General features: G+C 38.9%; 1 protein-coding gene across 4 annotated transcripts in view; it reads left to right on the forward strand.

Annotated features, from left to right (window-relative positions):
• Positions 1-18,534, forward strand: part of MAST4 (microtubule associated serine/threonine kinase family member 4) — a 279,747-nt gene that overhangs the window by 56,056 nt on the left and 205,157 nt on the right. For all 4 annotated transcript variants that reach the window (XM_033520373.1, XM_015653494.2, XM_015653495.1 and 1 more), the window contains exon 2: positions 3,759-3,912. In XM_033520373.1, coding sequence (XP_033376264.1) covers positions 3,759-3,912 — 154 coding nt within the window. The remainder of the gene's footprint in view (positions 1-3,758; positions 3,913-18,534) is intronic.

An 18,534-nucleotide genomic window follows, 5' to 3' on the forward strand; every position in this document is an offset into this window, starting at 1 on the left:
TCACGGGTTGGTGTTTGCTGTGTGTTTTCTGTCTTTCAAAGTGCCTTTGTTGAGAAGGTATTATTTAATGTTGGGGGAGGGAGGCTTTTAAATAAGTTAACTATCCATGCATTGTGAATATTAACAGCAGACTGGTGGCGAGATGTGCACTGATTAAAAATCCCTCTCTAAGCAGCCTGTATACACTTTAAGGCTGACTTAACCCCCCTCATAATTTAAATACACGGTACTGAAATACACTTCTTTTCACAGTTTTCATTTTTCACTGTTTTCATTTTTTTAGCTTAAAAAACCTGCCCTCTGTTATTCCATTGCTCCCAAGGTCCTGAGGTGTTGAGAGAATGGTATGGCTGCAGCCTGAGTGCAGTAATAAGACAGTGGGCAGAGCAGGAGATAGCCAGATACTCAAGATGTAACATGAATGTGTGTCCGTTGGAAACTTCCTGCAGGGATCCTGCTATTGTATTCCCTGCAACTTGCTTCAAGCAAATTTGACTGATAAAAGAGGGGAACCAGCCAAACCCTGGTTAACCTGCTGTGTTTGCATGCCATGCAACATCAGCACATGTCCGTATAGCTAGTAAGTATGAAGTAAATACCAATAGAATGATGACTGTGGAGGGGCAAAAGTGAGTGTTGAGAAAGCAGCAGCTTAATTAAAATTATTTAAAATATCTCTGGTAGAATTTTAACTGTCTTCTAGACAGTTGCTTTAATGTTGTCCTGTGGATAGCAGTGTCTAATCATCTGATAAGATGCACAACCTGGACTTCCACAGTGTGCAGGTTTCCAGGAGGTCTTTGAAATAACCATTAACAACTTTGAATAGGTCTTGCTATTAGTTATCTACTTGAATTGATGTAATCTTCTTGCTGAATGATTGCAGTGTCTTTTTGACTGAATTAACCACTTTGTAGGATTTGAATATGTAAAAGATTATGCATTTTCAGAACCAGCTTTGTGTTCCAAGGAAGTAGTATCTGTATGTTTTCTGTTGGTTTCCTTGGACTTGAATGCTCTGCCTGTCAGGATAGGAAGGCAGTTCTGTTGAGGGCAGAAAGCCTCCTCATCTGCTGCAAATGCTTTTACTTGAAATGAGCTCTGAATAGGGGTATAAACCTCTGTTGCTATCTAGAGGGTAGCACAGGAAGGGAGCTTGCAAGCCTGGATACCTTCTGCAGTTCATTTCTCTCATATTTCCCAGGCATCCAGAGCTGTTTTGTCAAGGCTGTTAAGGAGTGTATCGTAATCTACTCTTCTTGGTTTACTGCAGTATCAGTTAGAATGTACAGATGCCTGTCATTTTACACGCTCTTACGTTATTTTGGGGCTTTGGAAGCAAAAGTGAGTCTTTGAATAGCTTCCAGAAATACTTTGTTGATATATGTGTAATTGTTTCTGTGAAGCAAGAGTTGGCCATCAATATGAAAATACTAAATCTTGTACTTCCATGTTGTTTTTTTGTAGTGTTAGACCTTAAAATTGTCTTTTGGTGTGACAGAGTCACTTAGCAGCCAGAGGGTACCTTTGTGGGAGGATGCTGGCTGGCATCAAGACTATGAGCTAATGGGGGCTAATGTTTAAACTGTCTTAGCTCTCAAACATCATACTTTTCTGAAGCTGGGATAGCATCTTATGAGTTGAAGACCTAGATGGTACTGTGCTGGTCTATAGAATTGTTTCAAAGTTTCTTCTGAAACCCTGAAAGTTGTCAAAGTGGAGCACAGCTTGATTGGAAATAACAACTTTAAATAAGACTGCATGTTGTGGAATCCACAAATTGATTCATTGTGGGAGTGACTTGAACAATCATAAAGTTTGAATACTTGGTTAAAAGGGGAAAAAATGAGAGAATGGATGATGCAAAATTCTGTTATGTTGGTGTGAGTGCTAATGTGCTTGTATTGATTCTTTTTTTTTCCTTCTGTGGTTTAAAAATTTGGTGAAACTTAGTTCAGGAAAGAAGAGATTTAAAATGCACTTGGTTACTTTGAAGTGTGAACCTGTTTCAAGAAAGAGCATGAATTTTTGCCAGTAACTCACCTAAAGCCTTGATGGGATCATGTCATTTTTAGATGCTTGGACGAATTTGGAGTGTAGAACTAAACAATCTCTGGGATCCATCAGTCAGTAAGCAGTTTGAGTATTTGCTATTAGATCAAAGACTCTCAATATGGTGTTTTTTCAAAAGTTAGCTGTTACCAGTTGCTTCCTTTTTAAAAGAGTAATTCGTATTTAAGTTTTAAATTCACCTTGTGAGGTGTCTTAGAAGTCGTAAATACAAATATTTGTGACGTGCCCATGTTTGTGAAAGATGAATAGTAACAATGGTTAACTAAATATTCTTTGTGACCCCAGAACCACTCAGTTTAGGAAATAGCTAAAGGCAGGGGCTGTGAGTTAATCAAATACTTCAGTGTCTGTTGTGAACATGAATGAGTCTTAATATACTGAAGAAATAGATTCAGAAATCAGTTGCATTTCTTGATGCATTAGATGTGTGTGTACATTTCCAACAAGCTGCATATTTGATTAAAAAAACCTTTAAAACAAACCCCAAAACTAACCAAAATTAATCTGAAATATTGAATACATAGGGAACTAAACATGGGATTCAAAAATGCTTTTTAGGGAGGATGGTGCATGCTGTGGATTAACTGTAAGGAAGAATGGGCTTTGCTGTGCAAAGGTTCATAGGTGTTTCTGGTGACCTTGACTCATTCCTTTCAGAGGACAAAAAGGATGAAAGAGTCAGGTATGCAGGTTACGCTAGATTTTCTGGCTGATAAATCTCAGTACATGAACTGTAAAAATATAAGACCTAGATGTGCTTGACTTCCTAAAAAATTGTAGTGAGAATTAGGGTTTCAATGTTACAGAAAAAAAGTTTGAATGGTTTTTCAAAATGATGACACTATGCCAACTGCAGCATTTACTGGAGAAAGAGGCTTGTAAAACTTTTTCTACTTTGCATACTTACATACCCTGCTTTTTAGTATTTTTACTTTCTTAGAATTTTTTCACATGCATTTTGTCTTGTTTTTGTGGATTTAATCAAATATTGAGGCATTAGATATATTGTCAAGACCAGGCAGCTAAAATGCTTTGTGGATATGATGACAGGAGCCCAGTCTGAAGAATGAGGATCTGTATTTTCACTAAACTTCAAAGTCAGTGTAAATGAATGTGCCGTTTATAAACAGGACAATTTAATTTTTTTCTCACTGGCGTTGATAAATCTGTTTGTTATTATTTCCTTGGACTGGGCAGTGGTTTACAGTTTGTTGATAGTGCAGTGCCATCTAGTGACTGCTGACATGGATGTGGGGAAAACCTATCAAAGAAAAACGTTTGAAGAGCTGGTCACTATTTGGAGTAGGTTTCCAAATCAGGTGGTTTACAACTGCAGAAATGCTGCTTTATGGAAGGTTGAATAAGTTGAACTATGATCTTGAGAGCTGAACTTGTATCTTGAGAGGGGACCTCTGTGAAAGATGCTCTTTGTGTGAGAGTGGTTGGAGGTGGTGTGAACTGTTCAAGAGGAGAATGGCTTTCTTACACAGCCAAATACAAATCTAGCACTTGCAAAGTTTTTCTTTTAAGTTAGCAAATTAATTACCTTAAGATCTTTGGGATCTAATTTTTTCACAAACACTATCATAATCTTTAGTTTAAGGTAACTTACATTTTCTTTTCAATGAAGGTAAGCATTTAAACAGTATAGGTATATGTATTTTTTTTTGTTTGTTTCTTTGCAGCTTGATCACATATTATCACCTCCACCTATGCCTTTCCGAAAATCCAGTAGTCCTGAAGTATCTTCTGGCCTTGGAAGGTCTCCTAAATTTAAGAGGCAGTTGAGTGAAGATGGGAGACAGCTCAGAAGAGGAAGCCTTGGAGGAGCTCTGACTGGTGAGTCTGGGGCATGTTTTTAGTGTCACCTGGATTAGCGGTTGTGGAGCTCATGGCACCTGGACCCTTGGTGTTTGCCTTGTGGTTGAGCTCTTTGGGATAGGTGTGAGCTCCACCTGGAGTTTCCAAAAATCTCTTCCATGTGGGTTCCCTCACTGTTAGTGAGATGAATCATATTTGATGTTCTGCCTCTAGGGGCTGCTGAGAGGTGTTCAAGCACAGCCTGAAAATCACCCGTTTTGAAATTTGCATGACTGTGGCATTTATCTTGCTGACTCATATGCATCCATCCATGGGATCACCTGCATCTTGCTTCTTCAAGGAGTTGAAGTGCATGGATGGTGCCTTTAGACTTGATTTCATTAAAGAAAATGTGATTTGGCATCCTTTATGTGATGAAATATTCATGGGGAGGAACAGCATTACCAACTAGCCACAAAGCTGTGGACTGCAGCTTCTCCTTGGTGCAGCCATGCAGAGGAAGCAGGATGCTTGAGGAGGGCTCAGGCCTTCCCCACCCTGGTAGCATCTTCTAGATAATAGGTCCTGGTATTGTGACTGTGTACTGGTACCTCTGTGGCAGTAATGGTCACTGAAGAGTGATTGGTTTTGATTATGAAGCAAATTAAATATGAAAAAATAGGGACTTCATGTATTTCAAGAAAAATAATTTTTAAATTCACTAGAATATGAATTAAGTATGGTCCTAAGGTGCATAATGGCTAATAATTAGAGGAATTTGTTGTACTTAATGAGAGGGACAACAGATTTCAGTAAAGTTACTGGAACATAGAAATTTCACAGAATAACAGAACATGCTAAGTTGGAAGAGACTCACAAGGATTGTAAAGTCCAACTGGCCCTGCACAGCATCATCCCCAGGAGTCACACCATGTGTCTGAGAGCATCGTCCAAACACATCTTGAACTGTGTCACGATTGGTGCTGTGAGCACTTCCCAGGGGAGCCTGTTCCAGTGCCTAACCTCCCCTGGGTGAAGAGCCTTTTCCAGATATCCAACCTAAACCTCCCCTGGCATGCCTTCAGGCCATTCCTTCAGGTCCTGTCACTGCTCACCAGAGATGAGAGATCTTGTCTTCCTCTCCTCGTGAGGTAATTGTTTTATCTAAGTGATGTTGATTGATGTTAGAATCACGTACATGAAATTTATAAATTAGAGGAAGCTGAAGTGGTGTTTACTTGAGATAGAGCTGTCCTCTGTCTCTAAATTCTGTGAATTGTTCGGAGTTGTTTTCACTTGCACATGAAAAATGGTTCCACAGTGGATAGAGCTGACTCTTTTGCAGTAAGTGTCTGAAAAGTACTTTCAGAGTATTTATTTTTTTCACTTCTCTGCTACCCCTTTCCCTAACCTTTTTATGGAAGAAGCTCCAAGAAGTTATAGCAATACTTGTCTGTGTTCACCACCTTAAAATCACCTCTGTGGCTCCTGGTAAATAAGTGATTTTGTCCTAAAAGACCTTAAGGAATCTAAAGAACTTAAACAATTAAAAGGTCTCATACTTTGTGTGACAGAAAAACATGTGCTACTACAGGAATTTCTTTTATTATACCATCACATAGTTGTTGCTCTGATTTTTAGTGTCACTAGTGTAAGATCACTAATTTTGCTTGTACCTTCGTTTTTATCTTGAGTTGTTATGAAGCTTTCAGAAACAGTGTAAGAATATTTGTGATCCATATGGACTTTCATGAAATGTAAGTGACCTGTAGCAGACAAGTGTCAATTTTGGTAGCCATTTCAGTAAACTCTGTCAGCTCTGGAGTGTTACAGTTCTGAAAGCCTGGAGTGTAAACGAAATTACTGTTTTACTGAGACTAAAAACTGCCCGCACCATTATTTTTTCAGCAAGAGCTGGTGTGTTTTTTTAATTTTGTTTTGGTCTAAGTTTAAAGTGGAGTGGTGGTCTTTAAAAACTGATCTTTGCCATATAAGCCATGCAGATAAGAGGAAGAAGACAGCCTAATCAAAAACAAACACACCAATTGTGCTCTGCTGCCAGAGTCTCTAGTCTTTATCGCTATGCTTGAATTATTGCTTGGGGCCTTTATAAAGGGAAATGGATATGCTTTTTGTCTGCATGCAATATGTTGTGCAGGTTTCTTGTCAGGATTTGGGAATATAGTGTGCAGTGATGTTAAACTGCTTTATTACCAATGCACTTTAAATGAACCTGAATACCCTAGGGCTTTGGTATCTTAAAATAATTTAAATATCTTAACAGCTTTCATGACACTGATTAAATTAATCAAAATCATTCTGATGACAGAAAGTTTTTTCTATTCTTTAGGGATTTTTAAAAAACTGTTCTAAAGAAACCACTGCAGATAGAGAGCTAATTCCTAGAGCTGTTTCAAAAGTTCAGTAATCTGAGGTTAATAATTTCAGTATTATTTTGGTCATGTAGTTACACACCTTTTTTAACATACTGAAGTTTTGGGGTTTTTTATATTTATTTAATGCTTGAGAGTGATTTTCTACTCTAGTTTGAAACTAAAAGAATCACAGTGTCATAAAAAAAAAGGAAGAAAAGAAGCACAAGAAATCCTTCTTGTAAAATGGTGAGTTGACATGTGCTTGGTAAGGGATAACTTCTGTGCTCACATATTCCCTCCCAAATTTCTGTTTAAGTCTTAATGCTTTTGAAAAAATATTCTGGGTACATAAAGGGGGAAAAATATTTTAAGGCCTGTAATTTGAGAAAGTACTTGATCTTTAATATCACTACTACTGGTTGGTTACTGCCTTGCTTTATTCTTTCTCTTCTTTTGTTACTTTTAATATGCCTTTAAGTGCTAGCTTAACAGGGGGTATTAGTTCATTGGAAAGTAGTTTGGAAAAGTATCTTTGAAATTATTTACAGTTCAGTCTCTTCCTCTGTTGTTAAAAAATATGCAACTCCTAAAATAGAGTAGGTGGGAGGAAGTAAAGCAAGACACAATATTCCTGGCTTACAAATTTGCAGAATATTCTTATGCAAGAATATTCTTAAGAGAGTGTTGCTTGCTCTAAATGTTAGAAAGGTGAATTGAACTTTGTGTTTTACTTTACCTTTCCTCTGGCTGTTAAAAACAAAGTATTATTGAGCCATAGAGCATAAGCAGTATTAACAATGAAAACAAACACAAAAAACCCTATTTGTTTATATAAAAGAGAATAGTTCAATTCCTCTAAGGCTGAATACGAATAGAGGTAAATAGACAGGGGTTTTATCTCTGGGAATAGATCCCAAATAAATGGAGTTTATTGAGTTTTACAGGAGGGAAAAATGTTATGCAGGACATACAAGAGGAAATAAAATCTATATTGTTGCAGTATACTGAATGACACTTACAAAACCTGAAAGAGTACAGTTACTGAGAATCTACTATACTGAATTGACTGAAGTAAATTACAAAACTCTTTATATGTGAATATGAGAAAAATTGGGAATTATGTACTTGGTCATCAGTAATAATAATGTAAGTAATAATAAATGTACTGATCATGATGATCAGGGAGAAGAAGGCTGGAAACCTGCAGAGGTGGGATAGAAACTGAACTTATTTTTGACACAGCTTCAGGGAAACTAGAACCAAATTTTTTTCCCCTGAATTGCATAGTTTTAGGCAATCCAGCAACCACATGTTTTCAGCGACAAACAAAGAACACTTTTCAAAGTAGAAGAAAAATGAAATCAATGTTTTTGAGGATAATTCTATTACTGTATTCTATTGAAAATTGCTACGCAGCCACTGATTAAAGTTTGTCCAATAAAAGAAATGAACAGGGGTTCCTGGAGGCACCATGCTACTATATTTTGGATAAACTCGTTCAATATAATTGCTGCAACAGTATTGCTTTCCTTAATATTCATTGCCAAGGAGGAAGACTTCAGGAAAAACAGAGACCAAGTTTGGAATGAAAATAGCACGTGGCCTGCTATTAGTCTAGTAAATCTCCCATAATAGTTCTTGTTGTGAAGTGCTAATAGTCCTGTTTAATAGAAGGACAAGATGAAAAATAGTATTTCATAACTGTGGTTGCTAAACATATGTATTCATGAGATTTAACAATCTCAGAGTGATAGAACTTGAATGTAATTTATGACCAATTAATCTTGTAATTTGAAAGGTCGTGTTTTCAACAGGTTATAAAGTTTTGGGTAATATGGTCACTTTACACTGTAATCAGTATTTGCCTTTTTCTCTTCTGCTGTGTCCTAACTTCTCTCCAGCTCCAGATTGCCCCTTTCCTGCATGAACACATGCCCATAACAGTGCTTCCCACACCCTTTGTCTGGGAAGTAAACTGACTCTTTAAAATTTTGTGCCACTGAAAGTATAAAATACAATCCTTGCATAGGTTGTTGAACTGCAAGTTAAGCCCTGTCACAAAGATGAGCTGTAGCTGCTTGTTTCATAACCCTAGGTCAGATAGAAAGGGAAAAGAAGATTGCTTCAGAGAGATACTGGTGCCCTCTGGGTGCAAAGGCATTGGAGGTGTGCTAGATAGAATTGAGAGGAAAGTATGGCTAGGTGAGATCAGCTCTGTTATTCTTGTGACAATAGACACTTTAATACACATGTATTTAAATACCTCTTGCTGTAGCCTTAGCTCGCCTTCTTAAGGATTTCTAATGGTACACAGACTGAGACTTACTGGTTTTGAATCAGGAGAAAAGATGTTTAATTAAAAAGCTGCTTTTCTGTGGTGACTGGTTTTCTTGATCTCCATAAACTTCAAAGGGCTGTCTAGTCAGAGGGTTTTTGGCTTAAATTGTCTACAGATTTTAGTTTGCTGCGTTCAGAGATGCTTAAGTAGAATCCACAGCAGAAGGTAATGTGAAAGGATGAGAAATTAAATGAGCTTTTACCATGGAGAGGGTTTACCTGGCAAATCACTCAGACAAGCAAAACAAATTGCCCTTACTTTCATGTCCCACTGCTGCTCCTGTCTTTGCTCCAAGATGGGCAGTGCAGCCCTGTTCTGTCTTCTCAGTTGCTGTGCAGCATTTGGAGATTGCTATCTCCCTTTCTACTTCTGAAAGATATGAGAACATATTTCTGGGCAGAGATCATATTTTTGAGAGTGCGGCAGCTAACTCAGTTGTTTCTATACTGTACTGATAATCTCTGCTGTTATATATAAAGAAAAAAATACACTTTAGCTACGTATAGTTTGAACTTCTTATCTTGCCTACTGTTATCTCATCAATAATGACTTGGAAAAGACTTCCTGGTGGGCTAATTGCGTGGGAGGGCTGTTATCTGCTAGGCTTATATTGATCTTACACAAGTACAGGTAACATAATACATACTAATTTCATTTTATAGAATCTTTAATCCAAGGATTCTACAGCACTCTACATTAGTGGAATTACTTCATGTTCTTCTGATCACATATTGTCTACAGATCATGAAGAGCTGAAACCGAAAAAACTCGTGATTTATATATTTTTTTCTTTAATGTTTTTGCTTTGATCAGCTTTCCACCTCTGAGTCATCAGTCATCCAAATATGCTCAGCAATTGTTGTTATTCCTGTATAATTAATATGTGGTTGATTTGAAATGAATTTGGGAATTCTCAGTCTGTTTTTTGCTTCAGAGATTCATCACTCTGCTAACACTAATTAGCAGAAAGATCAACAGCTTTATGGACCATGAAAAACAAGCTGTTCTCTTATCCATGGGTTGGCATGTGCTGGCAGGCCTTGGAAGAGGAGGTTTTCCCTGTTTGTATGGAGGAGCAATAGGCAGTAGCAGAATTTTCACAAACATTGGGCTGTATAAATTGTAATTAATATTGTTGAAAATGGAGATTAGCTCATTAAGTCTTACAGTGTCAACTATTTGGTACAACTTGGTGAATGGGGAAAATTGAACTTGTACCATCATGTGACTTGTACCTTGAAACCTTTTTGGGAATGGGACCTTCCCATAATATATAACTGCTTGTCATAGGGATGATGTGATTAGTTTAATGGCAACTTTTTAAAAAAAAGAGTAATTTCTATTAATGATGGCCTCTATGAATGGTGTTCCTCTAAGAGGAAGTGTTCTGTATTTCCTGTGTACATAATCAAAATTTCTTTCTGTTATGGGTTAAATTAAACATATTTACACCAGGAATAGATGAATACAATACATGATTACACCACTCCCTAAAAAGCCCTATGATTTCATAGCTGTCTCTGGGGATACAACTTGATGGACTGTATTGGCCCGTCCCCAGTCTCAGAAGCTTTAGTGCTGTAGGATGTGGGGCAAGAATGACTGCCAGTGCCAAAACTCTATCAGATGTGCCTTTTAATAAGAAATTTTGCTTCTTGCATTTTTCCCCTCTTAGAGCAGAAGTATTTCAAAATGGCTTTCATTGTGATGCATGTCCGGACTGGATGTACCCAATTTAGAAAGCTTTTTCAGCTGCAGCTGCCTGAGGACTCTCCCCAAGGGCAGCAGAGGGAGAGTAACAGTCCAGCACAGGTGCTAACACCACTGGGCTCTGGGCTACAAAGGTGGGAATGTTCAGCAGCCACATGTGTACGATCACAGGCACAATATGCTACATTCATTCACTGCCTATCCAAAGCATATCTGGCAGTCTTTTCAGTTGCCTTCCTCAAAGGTTTCCTTAAAGCACCATGCCACGTGTTAAACTTATTCCAGAATTAGTAGAATGAGACAGAAGCAATCTATTCTATAATTACATGGCTGAGGAAATGTTTTGGTTTTTTTTTTTAATGCTTTCAGTACAAAGCTGTCTTCTCCAGATGAAGTAAATATATTCTGCTATGAAATACGCATTTTTAGATGGTCCTCGGTGCACTGGTGTTCGAGATGACATTAGGTTATATTTGTCATTGTCAGTTACTTTCATCATTTGAGGCTTCAATCAGCCTGCATAGTGGAGTTGATTTTTACTTCCCTGTGCGCCTAGCAAGATAATTTCCATATTCTTTGACATGTCTGGAGTCTGCACCATGTAATAGTCTGAGATGAGAACAGAAGATATTGTATTCCTGTCTCATTATTTTGCCTTTAACTCCTCGATTGGTGCTTAATCATGCTTGTATCATCAGAACATGAGAAGTTGATTGTTGTTGAGATCAAAGCAAACTGTAGCAATAGAGTGCCTAATTAGCAGATATGTTTGCAAGCTGCCAGTTTTGAAGGAGGGAGAAATAGAGTCTAACCCTCTTTGGGAGACTTATAAAAGCAGCTTGAATATTGTTAGGAGTCATTTGTCATAGTGGGAAAACAGAAAGTGGAGAAAATTAATATTTGTGTTAAATTTCTGAAGTTTGAGTTATACCTCCTTAAGGAGTACCCTAAGAGCTGTTGAATTAGCTGGCTCAAGTATGCTTAGCAGTCTAACTGAAGAAGCACAGATGAAAGAACTTGCCTGGACTTGGCTATATGATTGTATTTAACCAGCTGATTAAGTAAATCTGAAGTCTGTGAGGCTGCAGTCCTGTTGTCTCTAGTACCTCAGCTCATTAGTGCTAAACTGACTGCAGCACATTTATAAATAAACTATAATTGCACATCAAGAAGACATGATCTATACTCCTAGAAGTTTAAGTCTTCCTGATTTTTTCCCTGTGGTCTCTCTAGTGGATGTTGTAAAGCAAATGATTTTATCGCATTTGCTTTCTCCAAGTCAGTTGCTTTAGTAATAAATTGAATGTACAGACAGAGAAATACTTGAGCATAGGGAAGAAACATTACCTGTACTTAATCCTTAGAATAAAGGTTGACAACTTGAGTGAAAAAATTTATAGATGTTTTCCAGTGAAAACAGGAGCAGGATTTTCTATTAAACTTTAACTTTGAAAAATTACTGAAAACATGTAGTGATTTAATTATGGGGCATAAAAACATATACATGAAACAAAAGAAGGGGTCACAGTTGGTACTGTAGAGAAAGTAGCATGTTAACACACCATTTCATGTTTGTCTTAATGTTAATTACGAGTTTCTGGGTGTGTTCTTCGTAGTGCAATGGGAGATGTTTGTTTCTTACCATAAATTCTGTTAGCAAAACCCCAGATGCTGAGCTGGTAGAGAGTATTGTCCACTGATTGAGGCAATTGTTCACATAATGTTGGAGCTGAACAACAGTGAATTTCTGAAGTCCTTTATGTTGTAGGCATAGTTTAGTTAGTAAGTCTGCCAGTATCAGTTATCTCTGACCTCATGTATGGGACTCCCATTTTTGCAAAATTGACTATATGTTGAAAGGAGCACTGTCTCATTATCACTTGCATCTACACATGTAGTGTGCTTTTTGTAACATCATGTGTGCAGTGTGAAACTTAAATATCTGTTTTTCCCGCTGTTACCGGAGTTATAGAACTGGACCTTGACATTTTGCTATAACAGCTGTAAGCTGTAAAAAAGGATGTAAGGGATGCAGTAATACCTGTATATTATATTTGTGTTATAGAATGGACTAGCAGTTTATAAGTTTCAGAACTGCATGTTAGAATTATGAGAAAAGGATCTATTTGTTGTTAAGATAAATAAAATGAAGCAGTAGAGTGTTCTGTCTCTGAGCTGACTGATAATTACTGCCAGCTAATTATTTTGCTGAATTGTACTTCAGTGGAGTTGTGAGGTAAGGAAGTAGTGGCATGAATGACAACTTCAATCTGTAGGGTGTTTTTATCATGTACTTATTGTTGTCACTGGTTGTCTAACAGTGTTATTGAGTTAGGTATTTTTTGTATTGAATACTTAAAAAACCCAATGAAACAAACCAACTGAAAACCCCAAACCTATCCTTATCCTTCAAATCTAATTAAAGGTTAGGGAGATTTGGTGGTGATCTCAAATGCATTTCAAATGTTATATTGCTGTCACAGCACTTCAGTAATAGATTGCAAATAGTCAATATAACTTCCGTGAATATGTGTTAGCAAAAGAACTCTGAATAATTTCCTTATCAGCAAAATTTTGTACTGTCTTTTAAATGACTTTCAGTGAGAGAATTTTGTTCCAAGCATGAACCATTATTTCTGGGATGTAGGACTTACTCCCAGTAATTTATCTATTAACAGGCTTGATTCTGCATGCCTTTGTAGTTAATGGAGTCTTCATTTTCTTTTTATATATATGTATTTTTGGATACAGATCTAAGCCTTCATGCTACTAGTTTGTGGTCCAAAGCTAGATGTGTCCTTTTCCAGTTCCAATTCTGCCAATATTGGTGAAATTTTAAGGTAGTTCTACTGTGTTTTTTTGTGGTTTTTTTTAAGTTCATAATCTAACCCCAAATTTTTGCCTTTGTGGGTCACATTTATTTCATGCATTGGCAGCCAGAATAATAGAAATATAGAATTCTGAGTTAGAAGGGATCCACAAGGATCAATGAGTCCAACTCCTGGCCCTGCTAAGGACGACCCAAAGAATCATACTCTGTGCCTGAGAGTGCCACTGCTTCATCTGATTTTAGAAAGTGATACAAATACAGAGCATTTTAGGAGATTTTTAATACATCAAAAGTGAAAGAACTATAGTGAGTATAATGGGATTTTTTATGAAGGCTTCTTCTACAGTAACAAAAGAATTTGTAAGTGAGTCAGTTGTAAGTATAGGCTTACCTGGATAATGTTATGTTTAGAGGATTGGCTGAAAGGAAAATTTCACCTCCTGCATCAGACTGGGAAAGTGGCATTGTTCATTAACTTCAATCATGTATAGCTGAGTAATTTTCTAAACATGCTCCTTTAAGTTCTGGGCAATAAATAAAACATTATTAAAAAGGTATAATTTTTTTTTTTTCTTTTGGGCAATAAATAAAACATTATTAAAAAGGTATAATTTTTTTTTTCTTTGTATGTTGGTGGTCATTTGAAACTTAAGTAAAACTTGATGCAGCTACAATAGAAAAAGGGAAAGTATTTAAAAGTTTCCTAGTGATGACTTCAAATCCATCCACTCTTTTACTTCCTGGCTAATAGCTAATGGGAATGATGGACTTTAATTCCACCCCTCCTCCCTGCCCCCAAAGATGAAAATAGACCCTAAAATTTGCAGTGTCCCCATCATTTCCTACAACTGGAATGTCTGCAGGAGTTCAATTTGAAGCAGTAAAGCTAAGTGCCCTAACTTGAAACTAGTCAATACTAAGGTGGGAGACTCTGCCTTTCACCGGGCAGCTGTCTGAACCTGGAGTGAGGCTTCATTTACTTGTGGTGGTAAAAGTGGTGGTATTTTGCTTCTGTGTTGCCTTGGTCTTCACTTCCTGCTGCTCAGGCAGTTTGTGAATGGCAGTGGTGTTACCAAAAATTTGGTAAAATAAAAAAGTTCTTAAGACCAATGTAGCATTAAGAAACAAGCATTCTTTATTTGGCCAGATGCACAGGGGAATAGCTTTTCCCAAAGCCATGCATTCTGAATACAGGGAAGTTCCTGTTAATATTTTACCTATGTATTGATTGAATGTCCCAGACTATGATAATAATTTCCCTGAAATCATTAACATATTTTCCCTCCCCTTTATGCATGTGTTGTTCTGTCCTGGGGGTCTCTCTGGTAGTCCCTGGTGGTTGTAGCTCCTGATGTTCCTGTCGACCTGTCTGAGCAGGACACAGGGTCTGGTGAATTTGCAGTTCTCCTTACACAGTGGACATCATGCAGTTCCATAGGCCAGTAGTTTCTGGAGAAGAAGCATAGTGTTAGCTGAGCAGGTGTAGACAATTTATCATCTAGTCCCAGTAATATGCTGGGACTGCCATTGCTGCTCTGGTGACATGATGGCAAGTGGTAGATTCAGTCTTTCTTCTGTTCATATCAAGGCCTGTCAATGAACCCAGTTCTTTTGGGTTTTTTTTTGTGTTTGGAAATACACCACAGGTAAGAAGAGTGAGCAGCACCCATCTGTGTTTCTTTCTTTCTTTGCAGAACATTTTTATGACCCGAGCACTCTGCAGTAGAGTCCAGTTTTCTCTTCTGCCGTGGCTTGTTGCTGTTGCTTTGAGGTAGCTCATGCTCCCTCCCCAAGAAGAGGTGTGGAATGAGCAGCCCACTTGACACTGTGCTTGGCAAGACTGACTTGTCCAGAGAATAGGTCCTTGAGATGATCAGTTACATTTTTGAGTAAACCAGTGAGGGAGAAGCATCTAGCTTTCTGTATTTTTAAAAAATATTTTGCACTTACATGTTGCATTCCAGGGCTGCAGGATCATGTCCAGGAAGGAAGCTACAGTTAGCAGTGACCAACATAGGGACTCAATGAGACAGGCTTCTGCTCACGAAAACATTTACTCAGCACATAAACAAACTTGGCTTAGATCCAGAGACAGAGACCCCAAGACAGAAGCAGGGTGGTGAGTTTTATGGGACAGAATGTAGTAGTTTAGGTTCGCCAATTTGAGCTTCCCAGACAATGCACCAAATAATGTGGTGGGTTTTAGCGCTGGCTAAAATCACCAGGTACTTACTTATTTCTTGTTGTGAGATAAGGATTAGGAGAAGGGCAAAACAGGCTTAAAAGTTAAAAGGAATAAAGAAATATTATTAACAGAATAAGAAACCAGAATAAAACCTCTCTCTACCCAAACTTTCCTTTCCCAGCTGACAATATAGAAGCAAAATTTGGGATGTTAAAACAGTCCCAACTATACAATAGTCTTTTCAACAGTCTTTGTAGGGAGAGAATTTTTCTCTTGTCATGCCATGAAGAGTTCTCCACAAGAAACAGTTTTCTTGTGGCTTTTCATTTTACAAATAGCAGCCACCTGGGCATAAATTATGCCATTATGCCCTCTTCCCAGTTTCACAGCCCTCCTAGAGGTGTGTCCATGGGCCATGAACTCAAGGGGTATTATTTTAAGGATGAGTTATTCAAAGGCAAAGGTTCTTTCCATCTTTCTCTGTGATCATCTCTTTGAACAGAGGTTTTCTTCTTCTCTCCCTGGGGGCAAAGGGTCTTCATCAGATCTCATCTCTCTCTCTTTTCAAGTGTCTCATGGGATCACAGTTACTCCAGCATCTGCTTAGCTTTGTTGATGGGTACCTTTACTCAGATTTACAGCTTCATTCACCCAGTACTCTTTCATGAATTAAAGGAGTTATTTTCAGAACATTACTGTCCATCTCCATGGCCCTACCAAAAGAATATTTCAGCCTATTAGAGCATCTCATTCTCCTTCCATTTGAGGCTTGTCTCCTTTTACTGACCTTGGTGTTTTCATATTGTCTTTCTATGTGTCATCACTCTTTTCTCTCCCTTGAGAGAGGATCGAGGTCTACAGGTCTCATCTGTAGTGAAAGGGTTAAATCCTGCCCAGGACATGGCAGGCAGTCACAGTGTTGGATTTCAGGCCTCGCTGGTTCTCCCTCAGCCTGGCAGCCGCTGGGAGGGACGGACGGTCCTTGGTCTGGAGCCGTCAGTGCGGGCCAGAGGCGGGGGCAGGTATTGGTGAGATGTCAGCAGCCGTGGGCCGGCGCAGCCTAGGACTGATGGCCCCCTGGGAAGGGCTTCAATCACCCCGCCGGAATGGGACCCAGAGGGTTTCCCGGGACAGGCCGCAGCAGAGCTCGGCCCGGCCTGGGGGGTGCCCCACAGTCTCCATCCCCTGCCTGGGAGCTGCTGGGGCCCAGCCCGGCCCCACCCCCAGGCTGCACAGGCCGCAGGGGAGCGGAGCAAGCCTCACCACAGTTCTGATACCTTTCAAGGCCAGAAAGAAAGAGGACGAAGTTCCTGGGCTTGGGTTTTTGAAAGGTGGTTTCACAGAGGTGAACACACTTTTCAGTGGTGCAAAATCCTGTCAGTTCTCAGAAGTGGCCAGTTACTGGCTTGATCCTAATCACAGAAGAAGGTCCCAGCAGCTTCTCTCAGAGAAATCACTTCCGTGGGTGTTTCCCATTTCTTTCCCTAAATGCAAAACCGCCACACAGAGCCAGGGTGGAGTTTAAGGTTGGGGTCTAATAGGAACACAGCAAGAGAGAAATCCCAGGGGCTCAAACCCAATCAGAACTCCCTGGGCTGCCACCCCACGAGGGTCCAGGGTGGGGAAACTCTTCCCGGGCTCACAGGGCACATACCCTGAGGCAGTGGGATGGAATCCACTCCTCCCGGGCTTTAAAGCCATTCCTCTCACTGTAACAGTGCTTACCCGAAACTAAATCTTCGCCTTCCTGGGCAGAGGCGCCTCACACTTATAAATACCTGTAGTGGATTTAACAAGATAATTAATTGAAATGAGTATTTATTGGCCCTTGCCTTAAAGATGTCCAGATGGTAAGAGGCTATTTTGAAGGCTACTATTTCACAGCAGCTAACACAAACATATTGATGCTAGCTTCTGGTGAGTCTGTGGTACACTGTAATCATATACACACCTTTGCTTTGGACTAATTGTGTCTGTAGTTGCTGTTGGCCAAAATTCAGATTTTTCCTTTTTAGCAAAGTATATGCCTGTCTTCTATTTGCAGTAGAGTAATAGAAAACTGCTTCTAATATTTTAACAAACAATATTTCTATCAAAAACTTTCAAGATGCTTCCTCTGTATTTATTTTTGATTTTTGACTGCTTACAAATCAGACTTTCTAGCACGACAATCTACACTGTCCTAAGTACTTTTGTAAAGGTAAAATCTTACTTGGAGGCCAAAACATTTTCTTAATAATATGTAATTTCTTAATATGTAATTGTTTAATTATCAGACACAAAGTTTTTTCTAAATTCTAACTGAAAATGGAAGATTTGTAGCTATTAGATTTGAGCTCATTTAGTAATTCTTAGCCATTCTATTATTATACGCTTTGGGAGGGACAGAGGAAGGAGAGTAGTACTTCAGCAGTAGGAAAGACTTTTCTGTTTAGAATAAAACAAAGCCTGCCTTTTGTGACTGATTTTTGTGGAAGTGTATGTGGTTTTAGGCACTTTGTCCTTATACAAGTAATTTTGTCCTTATACAGTAAGTATAACATACAACAAATATGCACATGCTGAGTGCAATAGAATTAAGAATTAACAACAGTTCTATTTGGCCCTTTGTCACGATCCACTAGCACAAGCGGGAGTTGAGAGAGATTAGTTTGATCTCAGAGTGCAAAAAGGACACCAAGGGATTTCAGTTTAAATCACAACAGCAATAATGCATCTTTATTTTAGTGCCAGCATCATGGGTTATCTGATAGATGAGAGGGAAAGAGGGAGAGAGAGAGGAATAAAGAGGCAAAGTAAAGAGAGAACAGATGAGACAGGGTCGCTGGTGTCTTCTTCCCTGGGGAGATCTCTCTTAGAAAAGTCACTTTTATAGTCTGTTTCAAAGCGAGGGGCAGTTGGCCAAAAGGTGGTGAGATTTATTCGACTATTGTGGTGAGACCTATTGCTCTGAGAAACAGGTGTAAGGTACAGAGCAGGCCACTCTTGCTCTACAGAGCAAGTCCCTGCTCACCAGCAGGAATTAAGACAGTGTACTGTGGCAGCACAGCAAACACCTGCAAACAATCACTATTGTGGCGTAAGTCGAGCACACCTGCAAACAGCTGCTTAGCAAGCATTCACGTCAACCGGGCCAGAACCCCTGCACAAAGTCCCCTGGGGTCTTCAGGGTCTTAGTCTCTGTTCTTGCAATGGTCGTGAGGCAGATGAAGTAAACTTCAGA

This window comes from Parus major, chromosome Z (assembly GCF_001522545.3).
Source record: "Parus major isolate Abel chromosome Z, Parus_major1.1, whole genome shotgun sequence".
In the NCBI taxonomy this organism is placed as follows: domain Eukaryota; kingdom Metazoa; phylum Chordata; class Aves; order Passeriformes; family Paridae; genus Parus; species Parus major.